This window comes from Siphateles boraxobius, unplaced genomic scaffold, assembly GCF_051911475.1.
Source record: "Siphateles boraxobius isolate OS27281-9 unplaced genomic scaffold, OSU_SipBor_1 22, whole genome shotgun sequence".
In the NCBI taxonomy this organism is placed as follows: domain Eukaryota; kingdom Metazoa; phylum Chordata; class Actinopteri; order Cypriniformes; family Leuciscidae; genus Siphateles; species Siphateles boraxobius.
Window position 1 is genome coordinate 3,966,778 of NW_027508833.1, and position 15,941 is coordinate 3,982,718.

General features: G+C 37.7%; 1 protein-coding gene across 4 annotated transcripts in view; it reads right to left on the minus strand.

Moving 5' to 3' along the window:
• The window catches only part of atg2b (autophagy related 2B), a 25,949-nt gene continuing 10,008 nt past the window's right edge, over positions 1-15,941 (minus strand). For 3 of the 4 annotated variants that reach the window (XM_077238362.1, XM_077238364.1, XM_077238365.1), the window contains exons 17-43: positions 15,515-15,623; positions 15,198-15,402; positions 14,836-14,978; positions 14,552-14,709; positions 14,193-14,365; positions 13,954-14,104; positions 13,504-13,703; positions 12,797-12,877; positions 12,499-12,605; positions 12,213-12,305; positions 12,064-12,134; positions 11,904-11,980; positions 11,643-11,813; positions 11,330-11,462; positions 9,763-9,965; positions 9,396-9,625; positions 9,163-9,280; positions 8,036-8,227; positions 7,843-7,944; positions 5,810-5,888; positions 5,280-5,493; positions 4,909-4,978; positions 4,195-4,277; positions 3,986-4,107; positions 3,676-3,830; positions 3,336-3,485; positions 1-1,997 (exon numbers count right to left, since the gene is read on the minus strand). In XM_077238362.1, coding sequence (XP_077094477.1) covers positions 1,767-1,997; positions 3,336-3,485; positions 3,676-3,830; positions 3,986-4,107; positions 4,195-4,277; positions 4,909-4,978; positions 5,280-5,493; positions 5,810-5,888; positions 7,843-7,944; positions 8,036-8,227; positions 9,163-9,280; positions 9,396-9,625; positions 9,763-9,965; positions 11,330-11,462; positions 11,643-11,813; positions 11,904-11,980; positions 12,064-12,134; positions 12,213-12,305; positions 12,499-12,605; positions 12,797-12,877; positions 13,504-13,703; positions 13,954-14,104; positions 14,193-14,365; positions 14,552-14,709; positions 14,836-14,978; positions 15,198-15,402; positions 15,515-15,623 — 3,821 coding nt within the window. In that variant the 3' untranslated portion in view covers positions 1-1,766. The remainder of the gene's footprint in view (positions 1,998-3,335; positions 3,486-3,675; positions 3,831-3,985; positions 4,108-4,194; positions 4,278-4,908; positions 4,979-5,279; positions 5,494-5,809; positions 5,889-7,842; positions 7,945-8,035; positions 8,228-9,162; positions 9,281-9,395; positions 9,626-9,762; positions 9,966-11,329; positions 11,463-11,642; positions 11,814-11,903; positions 11,981-12,063; positions 12,135-12,212; positions 12,306-12,498; positions 12,606-12,796; positions 12,878-13,503; positions 13,704-13,953; positions 14,105-14,192; positions 14,366-14,551; positions 14,710-14,835; positions 14,979-15,197; positions 15,403-15,514; positions 15,624-15,941) is intronic. The other variant, XM_077238363.1, reaches the window with a different exon arrangement.

Genomic DNA, 15,941 nt, shown 5'->3' on the forward strand with positions numbered 1-15,941 from the left:
GACATTAAATAATTTATTTCCCTTTCTTGATTATACATGCTTTTGTATAAATTGGGGAAATGACCTGTACAGCTATGTACAAGAAATATCACCACTTAAAGGGGGGGGGGGGGGTTACAAAGTAACAATTGTACTTGTTAGTACAATAAATATTAACAAGTGTTTGGACTATGAAGCTAAAATTAGTTGTCATTTATCAATTTTGTGACATACCACACTAACATTTACTCACACAACAGCAATGATGTCATGGAGACAAAAATAAACCTTCTCTGTTCTTCATGAATATCAATATCTTAGTTTGACAGATTTAAAATAGTCTATTTGACAGTTTAAACAATAAGGTAAACTATATAGAGAATGTGTGTCTATCTAAAGAAAGGATCATTTCATAAGACTTGTTTTGATGCAGATTCTTAGGGAATGTCACTCAAGCAGACGCTGTCTCGGCAGCTTAATTCAAAACAAAACAGAGAAAAGGTGTCATTTTCTAGGATCACTTAAATACAAAGTGCAAGTGGTAAATAATAACCGCAACACATTCCACATGTTTGAAGACTAGTTTCTAACACAGTATCTGTAAAGAGAAACACTACGCCATATTGTGTTACTTAAGCCATAGAAATCCATCCGGTGCAAATAAGAGTCACTCTCTTCCATTTAAATAGTTAAAAGTGTGGTTAGGTAAGTGATGATTATTGTATTAGGAATAAAAAGGAAGATGCTACCAGGTGGCGTGTTTTTTTGCCCTTTTGATAGTTTACAATGCCTTGAGTATTTTCATGTTTAGATCTTGAATCTCACAAAAAACAAAACAAAAAAAAAGTCGAATGGCTGTCTCACCCCAAATTCAAAAGAATAAAATGAAAAATATATAAATTTTGCAAAAGAAAACCTATTTTAGGAAACTGATATTATTTTCAGAAAACTAGGCACAATACTTTAATTCTCAGTACTGTATGTGAAAAAGACATATAATCAGCTGTGAAGTAAACATCATAGCAGTATTTGTCATTTATGATGATTTTATTAACCTAATGAAGATTTACCTTTTTTTCCCTTCAAATTACAGTAATACAAATGTGAGTGGATATTAAATATAAAAAACTGTGTCTTTATGCACAATGCTAATTTTTATCTTTTGATTTTGGGGTGAAATATGACCCTGACTTTTCGTCGCGAGATTCTCCCTAACATCCAACATAAGACGTCAAGACGTCACCAACACAAGTCATATGTTGAATTACTTGAATGCAGTTGTAGTAGACATGTTTAAAATTGAATGACACGAAAACCCATGGCACAGATATCTTGTTCCCCACAAGTCACACCATCTCATTCATAAAACAGATGAGCATATGATATTAATAAACTATGACATGAAGGCACTACAAGGACGATTGATAGGGGGGGGGGCTGAGAAGCGACAAATCTAGTTAAATCTACTCCAGCGGGAGCTGTGCGTCTCCAGTTCTGCGGCTCCATGACTCCACTCACATTATTCTCAACAGCACTTGTGCTTGACATTTACAGCTCCAGTCTTCCTCTGATGCTTCAGTTGGGGATTTGACTTGTGCTACACAGCCTCTAGTTGTCTGTCACCCAGACACCAAGACCGTTTTAAAAAACGCATAAGCAGCAAAAAAGAAAAACTGGTCTTATATGATCTGTACAGGCATTAACACACCAATACATCAAAGCCAGCACACATATTCTAGGCTAATCGGCCAGTATGAATATCAGCAGTACATGTCTGAGAACAGCGCTCACTCTTCACCCAAACGCCATTTCTGGGACTCTTCCTGACGTGCATCTGGGTGGATCTGGTTCCTCATGCCTCCCAGCACATTGGACGTTGCTTCTGTTGCAACGATAAGAGGTTTAACAACAGCTGGAGGAAGCTGGCGTAGGACTCCGCCCACAGCGCCCGTCATGCCCCTCTGCTCATGCTCACGGGTCGCAGTGTCATAAATGGTCAGGGCTGTGTCGGTAATGCCCTGCAAACACAGTGTGTAGGAACGGTTTATATAAACATTAGGAGTATAACAATATATTGTATAACAATATATCGCAATACAAAAATGCAACAATATGTATCTTGGATAGTGACAATATGTATTGTGTTAGGGTTAGTTCACCCAAAATAAAATTTCTGTGTGAGGAAAACATTCAAGTTTCCGTACTACATTATATATAGTAGTTTAATGTTGTTGAATATAATGTATAATAATGCAATAGGGGAATATCTGTGGGTCCTGATAATGCCAAATGTCTTATATTTAAAATAATGTAGTCAACTTTTTACTGGTAAGATATCTAGTCAGTGACAGAGTGCAAGCATATTCGTCAAAAACAATTCTGTATTTTCAGCTTCAGAATCATGAATATTTTTATTCTGGTGTCACTATTGTCCTGTGCATTGGGTTATCAGCACCAAGACCAAGCCTATTCATTTACACCCACAATGTAATACCAAATGTATTATTTTAAATCAACAGTATATTTGTTGTTAACCTTTTACCAAATGTTTTGGAGAATCGCAATAATATCGTATCGTGAGTTCAGTACCGTGATATGTATCGAATCGTGACATGAAGCTATCGTTACACCCCTAATAAACATACCAGTATGTACCTCATGTCAGTCACTCTTAAAGGGACAGTTCACCCAAAAATGAATACTCTGTAGTCATTTACTTACGTTGATGCTTAAAAAGTTTATAAAGTAATCCATTTGAATCGAGCAATTTACTCCACGTCTTCTAAAAAAGGACACTTTATCGGATGGACAAATTTAATTTAGGCTTTTATTCACATATACACAAACCTCATTGGTTCTCACACGTAAAGCAAGCATGTTTGAGATTTTGTTTACCATATTTGTTCTCAATGAATATGCGTTGATCAATGTTATGTGTGAATAAAAGCCTAGATTTTAATTCTGTTCATCATATAAAGCGACAGAACCTCTCAAATTCACATGGATGTCTTTATGAACTTTTAGAAGCTTTAAAGGTTTGGTGAAATGGACTTTCAATGGAGGGACAGAAATCTCTCAGGTTCCATTAAAAGTATCTTAATTTATGTTTTAAAGACATGTGGATGAGTAAATGATGACAGCATTTTCAATTTTGGGTTAAATATCACTTGAAAACTCAAGATGAAGTGGCAATAACAACCAAATGTATTTCCATTTCAGAGGGCAATTCTTAAAAATGCTGATGAATTGTGCAATTGGGAATTAGCATTAAGAAAATCAATCATCTTTGATTTCATATTAACTAACTAGAATTAAGTGCCAAGGCAAAAATTTAAAAAAATTAAAAGTGCTCATACCTCTTTGACTACGCTGTATGCCTTGGCCACCCCCTCTCTGAGGTCCACTGGCTGATGGGCCAGACAGTAATGTGAGTACCGTTTAATTTTTTTGCATTCTTTCTCATCTGGCACTGGAGACACCATGTCATAAGCTGTTTCAGCAGCCGCCTACACAAAACAGATCACAAGTCATTTATATATACGGATAAGAGGAGCGAATTAGATATATTAGTCATACTGATCACATTAAACTTATGTTCCTCTGACAGTGCGTGAATGTTTTCATCAGAATATGGCAAAGGCAGAGTCGCCCCCAAAAGTCATACACTAAAAAGAAGTAACACAAATCAGAGTTTACCTGTATTGTTCGCACCATCCGATTAGTGAGCTCCAGAGCGGCCATTGCGGTGGATGTCCCGAAGGAAGCGGTGCCCCGCTGGAAGCCACGCACTATTCTTCCATCCTTACGGTACTGCTCAATGGGCAGCCAAACTAGATCCCTAAAACCCTGAACTATAGGTCAAACAGAGAGGAAACACTGCTTAACACTGAGAACTCTCATTAGACAACTTTATTTACATAGTTAGAGACATCAATATCAATAGTTAGTCGATAGTACTTTATCACTTGCAGATGGAATAATGCATGTATGAATGTGTTGTGCTAACCCAGCTGCACCAATGAATGAATGGGTCCCACGCCTCCCAGAAGCCCCGGCAACTGGTTCTTCTTTATGTCATTCAGCCACTCATTAATGGCATATGAAAAGAGTTTGTCAACACCCAATAATCTGGAGAAAAAAACCATCTTGAATAAATAGGCTCAAATAGATTTGTTAGGTAATATAATAAAAGCCATATTGTTTTATTTTTCTTACCCTTGTCTGTAACACAGGCGCCGTAATTTAAGCTCTGAGCAGTTCAGTTGTGTCAGCCCAATCACAATACCAGCAAATGTGCCCTGTAGAATAAGAATGCTTAGTAATAAGCATTATATCATACATTACAATTTTCTCATAGTTTATTTACTAAGAACAAATTAAATCTACAAGCTTGTTTTTAAGCTAAACTTGACCCAGTGCTTTATACTTGACCCAGTGCTTTATATTTAGATGAAAATATAATTTATTACAACAAGCAGTGGAGATCTGTTGTTTAACCATTTTCAACTTTTTATGCATTTTAGCAGTTTGTTTACACAACAACTGCATTTTGGGGGCCTGAAATGTAAACTTTTAAAAACGGAGACGATAACAATATTGTTTTCAGAAACAGTTTCGCAGATCCAAGTGAACGTGGATCGTTTTGAAAATGTTGTCTTCTGTACGTGAAAAACGCCCCAAAAAAACATTACTGTTTTTTAGTACATCTCTGTCATGTAAACGTACCCTTTGATTCATACACAAAGTTTTGTTGACTAATCATTGCATATATACAGTATATTTGGTCACTGTGCTCATTACAATTTACAAATACTAAATACATATGGCATAATTTTTTCCATTATTTTAAAGAATAAATTCAGATTAAATATGATGTTCACCAAAAGATTAAGACAATTTGTTGACATTTGGATTTTGTAGATAGCTCACCTGCTCCATGGCCATGTGTTTTCCATGGTAGTCTAATCGAATTGGCACCTCTGAAGTAAATCGGAACTCTCTGGAAAACGACATGAGCAAAATAAATTCTGGTTTGTAGTTATTGATTAAACATTCACCCCAAAATCATTAAACTAGTTGTTCAGGTATGAGTTAATGTAGATGGACACATTGTAGTAGATCAGGGGTGTCCAATCCTGCTTCTGGAGGGAATTTATTTCTAGCCCTGATTAAACCCATCTGAAGCAGCTAATCCAGGTCTTCAGGACCACTAGACAGCTAATGCTAGAGAGCAGTAGCTCTCCCTGAGTAGGATTGGACTCTTGTAGGTGGTTATGAATACTGCTTCCTCTCTCACACACCTGAAGAATATGGGCTGGTCAGTGAAAGATGTGGAGGCAGTGTCTGTCTCAGCAGTGCTGTCTTGGCTGCAGGTGCGGACGAGGCTTGGACTGGCACGGCTTTGTGTTGGCACTGAGATGATGGGCGCAGGGTCTTGAGCCGCTGCACCGTTGTACTTGGAAAAACTGCAGGAAACTTCGGGGCCAGGAGGCTTCTTCATTGACACACAGAATGCTACAATACAAATCAATAAATAGTCACATAGATGAAACCATTGCTTGTAGGGCAAAATAGATGTTGCAAGATCTAGAGAGCTGCCTTAATGTCTACTTTTTTTTAAAACAAAATTTCTGATAAGAACGTCCTTGGTAGTAATTATATTAATTACGATGTGGCGTGAATGCAGCATAGACATCTTTTTTACTTGAGTGAGCCTACATTGCCTAAAAATGTTGTCTAGATAGGCAGCAGGACTTGGAACAGAGTTAATGTTTCCAAGGTCCACAGTTTTTTTTGCATATTGCATAGTATTTTGCATATTGATTGTTACCTTCCGTCTCTGGTGGGGAAAACATTTCAACATCTGCTGCCAGACTGGTGAAGAAGTTCTTCAGGAAGAACAACGCATCCTGTATAAAAAAAAGTGACGAAAATGAAAGGGATCACTGACATTTAAGGTGTGTTCACAGTTGTAGTTCAGTTCACTTGGTTCATTTTACCACCGAACTAGGGATGGGACGGTATGAAAATTTCATATCAAGATTATAGTGACAGAAATTATCGTGATTATCAATATTATCACGGTTTTGTTAAAACAAGATGAAAGTGTTAAAAAATAACTGATGCTCACACTGAAAACATTTCAACAAGTTTTATATTTGAGAATCAACAAACAACAAATAAAACGAGCAGCTCTATGCACGTTCTAAAGCAAGATTCTATTATGTGGCATTTCCTTCCTTATAATGACCGTTGTCAATAGCAACATATAACACAGCGCACATTCATGTAAATCACAACGGACACACGCTCTCATTTCATTCAAATATAACTTGTCATCTTGCGTCTCCGTTTTTGATTGTATTGAAAATGAAATCAGAGATGATTTATTGTTTACAGAATTTGATAATATTGTTGTGATCATCTTGTCCGGACGAGTTTTTTACTCTGTACAAAATGGATTTAACAGGTAGGAATAGAGACATTAATCTCTATTCAATATTTCCCCGTAATTAGGTGTAAAAAAAAATCGGTGTTATAAGTGTACAATGAATATACATTATCTCTTAAATGTCACTCTTAATAGTCTTGTTTGAACTTGTTCGTTCGTCTTTGGCTCAAAGACACTTGCTTTGAACGCTTCTTCGCGGAAGCTTCAAGTTTATTTCAAGTGAGTGAGAAAATATTTCAACTCGAAACAACATTTTGTGCCCAATTATTTCCCAGACGTAGTTTTAGTATTGAGATCAAAGTTAACTTGCCTTGCGTTCGCTACAACAGTGGATGATGGTCACACAGGACGACTCGGCAGATTTGAAGTGTTTACCCCATCACAGCGGCTTTTTTTGAGCATGTTCTGCAGACAGAGTGACCATCCTCGATTGAGTTTCCCTCAGGATTTTTGTAAATGCCAAAATATGACCACACCTCAGATTTGGTCCTCTTAAAAGGCTGAAAAATCTCCCGAACGCAGTCACCGCCTTCCGCCATTCCTTCTCGAATAAAAAAAACAACAACATTGCGCGCCTGTGGCAGACTGTTGCTGGCTGAACAGGATTTATAGTGAGTTATTAAAATCGCGATAATCAAACACGGTTTTAATGATAATTGAATTTTAAACGATATTACTAACCGTCAGCACATTTTATCGTGGTTTATAGTGAAACCGGTAATCGTCCCATCCCTACACCGAACCTAAGATCACCGAAGATACTGAACCTAAACCTAAAGCAGGGATATGCTCACCACCTGATTGGTTGGCTTTTTTCACGTATTTTTCACGACGGAACTTACCGAACATCCAAGACAATGCTGTGTTCTGGGATAAATGCGGTCGTTGTATGTGTGTAGCCTACGTATGATGCTATTTTGACCAGCTGAGAACAAGTGAAGAGCTTAAAAAATGTGTAAAGGCGTCAAAACAGTGTCAGGAATCCCTCAGTCAGTACACACAAATGAAGCTCTGCTGCGAGGAAACGCGTTCTGACGCCTGTATCGAACTGTGATGGAAAACATCACGATTATGATGAGAAAAAACAGGTATGATTGAGCAGTCTGTCCTTTTTAGGGTCACATCATGTCCTGTTTTTGGTTCCTTTACATGTCTTTCGTACGATTCTAATGAAATTGGAACGCAACATGGACCAGAGTTCATTTGGCAGCGGACCGAGACCCATCTTTCAGGGTTCAGATAGCAGCGTTCACAATTATTTAAATGAACCGCAGTAACAGATCAAATCGCAACAGGATTTGTTTTAATCCAACTGAACATGCCAAGGGTGAACACACCATTAGTCACCGGTCTGAACTACACTGTTCAACAACTCTCCTCAAATCATATTTTTTAACAGTTTTGTTCTGTACCTGATCAATGTTCAGACGGAGGGGCATTAGTGACACACGTAGACAGCACTCCTGAGGTCCCTGTCCAGCTTCCGGACACACGTGTAGGGCTCTGATGGTCAACTGATATACACAGACAGCACATGCTCAGACCAGATCATTTGATATTTTAGAACCATTAGATCATTATCTGTCTGTGTGTATTTGATTGTACCATGTTGGAGTGAGCTTTCCTGGGCATCTCTTTACTGGAGTACAGGTAGAGGAACTTGTTCATCATGGAGGAGGCCAGCCTGTCTCGTATCTCCAGATCCTGCACTGAGAACACTTGTCTGGACACCGGCTGCTCCGTCAAAAGGCCTGCCTCTGGAGTCGTCTGAGGATACACCTCATGCTGGAACCGCAGCTAATATAAGACATGAAAATCAAAGAGTATTTGATTTTTCTGAATTGGATTATTAAGATGGTTTAATACTGGTTATACCACATGAATGTCGAATGCTTGATTCTGATTGGTTGAGGAACGTTCTAATTAAAGGCGTGCAATTATTTTCCAGTAAACGCACAGCTATAAAGTAGTTCCAGGTCGGTTCACCACTTTACAGTTCCATATCACGTCATTAAATGATTTAAGCCTATAACAATAAAAGAACCATCATCCGCAAAGACACTGACCAGGCAAACAAATATAACAAACAACAGTATGAAAATAACAAATTTATATGTTTTTCCCAATAAATTACCTTTTATTTTCTATTGAAAGCTTTCTTTCTCCCGCTCTCTATCTACATCCACACTCATAGGCATACTGTACAAACACACACACTCGTACTTAGATGGAAACTTACACGTTCACAGAAACTATTTGTCAGTGCTGCCCATCGCCTGACTTGATAAAGTAGCTACATGACATTGCTCAGTAGCGAGGTGGGAACGCCGCTGTTTAAAGCAGTTAAAACTTAACTAAAACAAAAATAAAAAACTACAAAAATAAAAAATCAGTTAGATGCCAAGGCAACAATAAAAAGTTGTCATTCCGTTTAAGTTTAGTAGTAAAATTACTAACTAAAATAAAACAAAATTAAAAAAAGTCATTTTTTTTATTATTTTTTTATTCTAAATAAAGGCACATAAAATTACTCCAATTACTAAAATGAAAATTTAAAACAAAATATTAATAAAAACTATAATAATATATGAATAATACTAAATTAACTGTGATAAATACTGGCAGACAGATTATTAAAATTATAAAATGTTTTATTTTCATATATTAAGCATTATATTCATGTTCATATATTAAGCAGGCAAATGATTAAAATGTTCAAGTGTTTCTCTGACCTTACTGAGTTGAATCTCCATCAGAACATCATGGTTTCTGCCCCATCCTCCTCCAGCACGAGAGCCTCTTCTCACCTGTCTTACAGGAGTCTGTGACGGGGAACTGTGAGGAGTGCACCTACACACACACACACACACACACACACACACACACACACATACACTCTCTCTGAAAACACACTTATAACACCTGCAGAATTTAAATCAAGAGTGGCCCAACTCCAAAAATGTACCCTTGACTACGAGCTGGTGATGAGGAGGGTGCGCCACCACCAAAGTCCTTTCCTCCATAGAGATGCCACACAACAGAGATCTCTTTGACCAGGTATCTGATTTCTGGCACAGGGAAATGAAGCGGCCCCCTATTTAAAGTGCTGCCCTCCAGAGGGACACCGAAATGTTCTTCCTTCACCAGGATAGGTTCAGAGGTTAGCTTCTTTACCACAGGCTCCTCATCCCGTTCCTGACAGACAGAAAAAACACTTTGATCAAGTAATGCATACACTAATTAATCTCTATTTTAAAGAACAGTTCACCCAAAAATGTGAATAACATCTTAAAGCTATTTCAATGCTTCTCTATATGAAATGAAGATCTCACCTCTATTCTGGAGCCCGGCGTGTCCAGGATGCAGAAGTCATCAGAGTCGTGGAGCACAGGGGGGGCAGGAGGAGAAATGAGGGGCGAGTGCAGGGTTGGGTACGTGGGGCTCGGGTCCTGCCCCAGGTTTCCACTCTCATCAGGGAAAAGGAAGAGATCAGAACGGGGTGGCTCATGATCATGTGAATGGTCTTCGTTAATACCTACACAAAAGAGGGACAGATTCAATGCAAGCAGTGTTATTTTAGTTTTATTCATACACTATTATAGTATTTATTCATATTTTGAATATACAGTGCGTAAGATCTGCTCAACGCTGCACAAACGTGTCTACTGTGTGTTGCAATTTTTTGTGTGTAGTTTTGCTTTAGTAAACTTGTAGCAATGGAGATATGAGCTGTGTGTCATCTGAAGGTTTTAGATCCAGTCACTGTTCTCCAGCGGAGCTGATCCCGTCACTTTTGTGTTCTACGCTCGAGTGTCGCGACGCAAATGCTCCACTTAGATATAAACGCTGCCGTCGGTTAATGAAGATTTGGCGGATGGACTCGAGGCTCGATTGGACATATGTGACCCTGGATCACAAAACCTGTCTTAAGTAGCACGGGTATATTTGTGGGAATAGCCAACAGTACATTGTATGTTTCAAAATTATCAATTTTTCTTTTATGCCAAAAATCATTAGGATATTAAGTAAAGGTCATGTTCCATGAAGATATTTTGTAAATTTCCTACCGTAAATGTATAAAACATTTATTTTTGTGAGTGAATGCAGCACAATTGAGATCATAAATGGACAACTTTAAAGGCGATTTTCTCGATGTTTTGATTTTTTGCACCCTCAGATTTCAGATTTTCAAATAGTTGTATCTCAGCCAAATATTGTCCTATCCTAACAGACCATACATCAATGGAAAGCTTATTTATTCAGTTTTCATGTGATGTATAAATCTCAATTTAAAAAACAATGACCCATATGACTGGTTTTGTCATCCAGGGTCACATATTAGAAGTGATAAAAGTTCTCAGTCATATGGACATCGCCATCTTTAATATTACTTTGGTCACCGTTACTATGGTTACTGGTAAGAGAATACGGGCTTGACTCCTGTTGCACGTTAATTTGAGAGGCTACTGTAAATTGCTGATTAAACGGGACATTTCAACACTTGCACTTGTAAATGCGGTTGTTGATCCCAAAAACTGAATGTGAAAGTAGCCTAACTGATTCACTGGCATGTAATTCAAAAGATAAAAATTCCCTGATCAAAATATAACCCAGTCCACTTACGATACGACTTTCTTTTCCAGCGGACGTCTATGACGTTAAACACCTGGCTCCATTCTGCTATATAACGGAAACTTTTAACAATCCAATCAATTACTGATTGATATTATCAAGCTCCGCCATACATTTTTATCACTAAATATCCTGTTTCACTCAGAAATAAGTCAGATTATTTATTAGTAAAATTGGATGGCGAATGTTTTAAAATAAGTGCTAGACTGAAAAATTTGGAAAAGCCATTAACCACTGAAAAGAACTAAAAGCAGAGTCGAGTCTGACCGTTCTGTTGCAGCATATGACTCTGCAGGCTGTCTGTCTCCTCCATAGCATCACTCATCAGATCCTGAAGAATCTGCTGCTCCGCTTCAGGAAGTGGAGGTGCCGGAGCTGGTGGGCGGCTCACTGCTTCAGTCTGGAGAACATTAAACATGTTCATCATGACAATAGCTCAAATTAGCTAACGACTACTTAACTTTGAAAAAATTGGTAAGGTTGTCTGATAATGATTACTTTAACACATTCCATCATGCTTAATATTTAAAATCAAACTATCATTGTTGACATTTTAAGTCAGATTTTCAATTGAACAGACCTTCACCCTTTGTTTAGTGCTTCTGCGTTTGGTCTCCATTCCAGAAGGGGGCAGTAGATCTCCGTAGCTGGCTATATACTGAATAAGGTTCATGAGAGCAGCACAGGAGTCTGAACAGGTGCGAATGTGAATAACATCACTTGAGCAACGCAACTCAAACCTTGGCTCCATCTACAGAGACATAATTGACAAGATAAAGTCATTGGGAGATTCTGCATTAAAGGGTAGACAACTCTTTGTTTTAACGGAGGACTTTTATACCATTTTGCCATCTGCTCCTGGTTTAACTGCAGTGATCCTCAGTTCCAGGGTCCCCATATCAACCACCTGCACATAGTCTGAAAACATAAAAATAAGAAAATGAAGCCAGAGCGCTTTGTAGACATATTCTGAAACAGCACAAACATGTATAACTCCTCACCTCGTGCCAGATTAACAGACACAGCGTTGACTTTGTCAGACAGAAACAATACAGCTTCATCTAAAATTATTCTATAAGGGAAGAAATCATAAGCGATTAGAAAAAAAGTAACTAGGAAATGTTCAGTTATAGACAATGTTAGTTTTTACCTTAAACTGGAGGAAGAGTGATCTAAAGACACACTGCTGGAGATGCTAAAGGTCTCCACTGTCAGCAGAGATCTCACGGGTAAATACAAAGGTCTAGAGAGAGAAAACTACTTCTTAGATCCAAATGGTCTTTAAATAGAAAAGCACAATAAATACATTATGTGCATATTATGAGGATTTAATCCTGATTCTCCAATGTAAGCATCCAAACAGTTTTTGGAGGCACCATTTTCCCTTTAACTATGTATTGGAAAAGATAGTGCAATAATCTAGCTAAACGCATCACCTATAATCCAGGGAGCAGCTCCATAGATGCAGGTGGAGGGTGGACACAGATGAAGGGGGTGTGTAGCCAAGCACCGGCTCATCTGACACATTTAAAAAGTCAACTATCTACAGAGGAAAGATAATAAGGTTTGGCACAGATAAATTAATGACAGTCCTAGTCAGAAATGAATCAGATTGTTTTTGACTCAACAACTCATTCATCACCAAAACTTTTAAGATGCAATCCACAATTCCAAAGCACATAGATGCTTTTATTTCAGGTGATTTGCATGAGGTTTTGTACATATTTTTATTACCTGGTCATACCAGCCCAGACTTGAAGGCACCACTCTGTGCTCCAGCGTGACTCCCCTCATGCCAATGGCTATGAGAAACTCCTGAACATACAGAAAGACAAGCAGACAGACACAGTTACATGTTTAATAACACAAACAGCTCAAAAAGTTTGGGGTTGTAAAAGTACTTTAAAAAGTACTTTTTTTTTTTTTTTTTTTTAAATAAGTCTCTCATGCTCACCAAGGCTGCATTTATTTTATAATTGCTCTATTTTATATAGCAAAAACATTAATATTATGAAATAGTATAAAAATTATAAATTTTCATAAGCAAAAAACTTTTCTATTTATTCCTTTGATGTCAAAGCGGAATTTTCTGCAGCCATTACTAAAGTCATCAGTGTCCCATGATCCTTCAGAAATCATTCTAATAAGCTGATTTGATCCTCAGGAAAAATGTATTATTTACAATATTGAAAACAGATGTGCTGCTTAATATTTTTACAGGATTCTTTAAGAAGCATTTATTAGAAATAGGATTTTTTGTAACTATGTAAGAAAAAGAAAAAGTCTTTAGTGTCAGTATTGATCAATTTAATGCGTCCTGAACAAAAGTATTAATTTCTTTAAAAAAACAAAACTAATAATCTTACTTAACCCAAACTTTTAAACATTAATTTATGCTGAAATTTTAAACAGTATGCGTCTAATTCAGTTATGTGTGTTACCTTGACATTTCGCTCAGTGTTGTGGGAGGAGATTTTAACAGCGACAGACAGCATGCAGTGGGGCTCCAGACTGAGCCCTTCTGAGGGAGACGCCCTCTCTGAGGCCGATTCAGTCGCATACATAACAGGCTCCAGCCAATGAGGACGCGTCCTGCAGGGCAGATTAACACTCCACTCCGGGGCATCCCCGTCCACCGTGCCTGACCAATGAGATACACAATGATGGAAAAAAATGTATTCATCATACATACTTATTAATCCTAAATATGAGATATTTTATATGTTAATGAGATAAAAATATTATCATACAAATAAGAAGGACTAAAATACAATTAAATAGGGGGATATAGTTCTGTTTGCACAAAAATGATAATGTACCAGAAATCTATATAGACCATTACATAACTTAACTGAAAAATAATAGGTAAAAGAACAACTTTTCTTGTTTACCGTGGTGATAGAGGCAGGCCTGCGACGTGTGGAAGCAGACATAATGCTGGTCTTTGTAGCCTTCGTGCTGCGTCACGCCAAACAGCGTCCCGTTTTTCACCTCCATCCAGAATTCACCGTGTTTTTTTTGTAACACACTATTATTATCCTGCTGGAAGAATTTGCATATATTATATAAAGCCATAGCTATATAATGACATTAATATTACAGCATGATCTTTGCGATGTTGATGTAATACTTTTAGGTGTGTTTGCAGAGCCAGCAGACCGTGGTTAACAGACAGGACGATGGAAAAGAGGCTCTGAGAGTTCTTAGGCTGGATCTTACTCCTCTTCTTTCTTCTGTTCCTATAGCCTAGTTCAGCGGGGGTGTAATACTGCAGGATCTCTTCCTCAGAACCACTCTCTTCCTCTTCACACACATAATGGGGAAAAAATCCAGAACAAAAAGACCAACAGAAAACAGGATGTCAGATGAAATGACCTAAAACAACATCTTTTCAAGAATAAGTGCTGGCATTAGCATCAAAAAGCATGCAAGTGCTTTTTCTAGTCTGACATTAAATATTCAAGTGAGCAGAAGGGGAATGATCTTTACCCTCAGGGCCAGTAGATCTAAACTGACTGAAGCTGTCTTTACTGTACGTGTTGATGAGTTGACTGGCTACAGACAGACCCACCCCATACGGGATGTTCTCCACTGTCTCGACTGGAGATGGAGCCGTGGGTTCCCATAGCAGCAGGTCGTTATTAATCCTGGTAGAAAAAAAGAAAAAAAAGAGCACATGGTAGCTGGAACTCACTAGACCATGAATATGAAGTTTGAGGATGTAGATTTAGAACACAAAGCTGTAATTTTCTTCCTGCAATAATAATAATTACCTGTTGTGTAGTTTCTCATAAAAGTTATTATTGGGCAAAGAGAGCTGCACGTTAGGGAAAAACAGCTCAAGGATGTAGCGGGAGTTGCTCATGGTTTTATCTTGGAATTCTGTCATCTCCACCACATCTCCTGGAATGACCATCTGCATGAGGCGCAAAGTTATTTATTCATATAGATCCATAATTAATAATTACAGATAATAACCAATTAGTTGATCCACAATGAGTGCACGTATTTTTCGAGAACACCAGGCAAAAATCGCTTTTATATATATTATATTATAAATAATTAGCCAAAAAGAAAAATATTTAGAAATATCAACAAATCTACAATTTCAGTAAGAAAATAAAAATCATCATACCTCCTCATTCTCATACATGACACGTCGTGAGGAGAAAGGGGATGGCTCAGGTTTGCCAAAATCACACACATCCTTCAAGGAGTGGGCGGCTCCTTCTTCCTCCTCTTCCTCCTGTGAGTGACCGTCTGCATCTTCCTCCTCTTCCTCAGCTGTTACACGCTCTAAGATGGAGCGCACAGCCTTGGGGTTCACCTTCAAAACCACTCTGAATGGGTATGGAAAAGAAAGTATTTTAGTTTCTGTATCTGGATGAATTTTATCAGTAAAGATCCACAGAATGACTATAAAGGAAAAAGGATACACAGAGCACAGCCTACCTGGGCCAGTCGAATTTGCCACAGTCTGACGATGTCATGTCCTCCTCCATGGTGTTAGCTACTCGTAAGAACCTGGCTGCAGGGTGATCTTTGTCTTTTTGAAATGACCCTAGTGTAACAAAAAACACATTGTTTGATTAAATGTGTAAAAAAAAAAAAAAAGAGACACCAATCTAATATTCTTTGGATATTATGTTATGAGGTTTTGTATAGCAATATCATATCTTCAATTTCTTTTATGCTCCAAGAAATGTAAAATTCAATTTTAAAAATCTCCCAATGATTTACATTGTTAGATTGTAAACATATCTAGCCAGTGGAGATGGCATAATTGTAATATTGGCATATTATAATTTATTAATATTTTAAAAATTACTATTTGAATAGTTTTTGTCCTCTCTTGACTTTTTTTTTTTTTACTAAATTG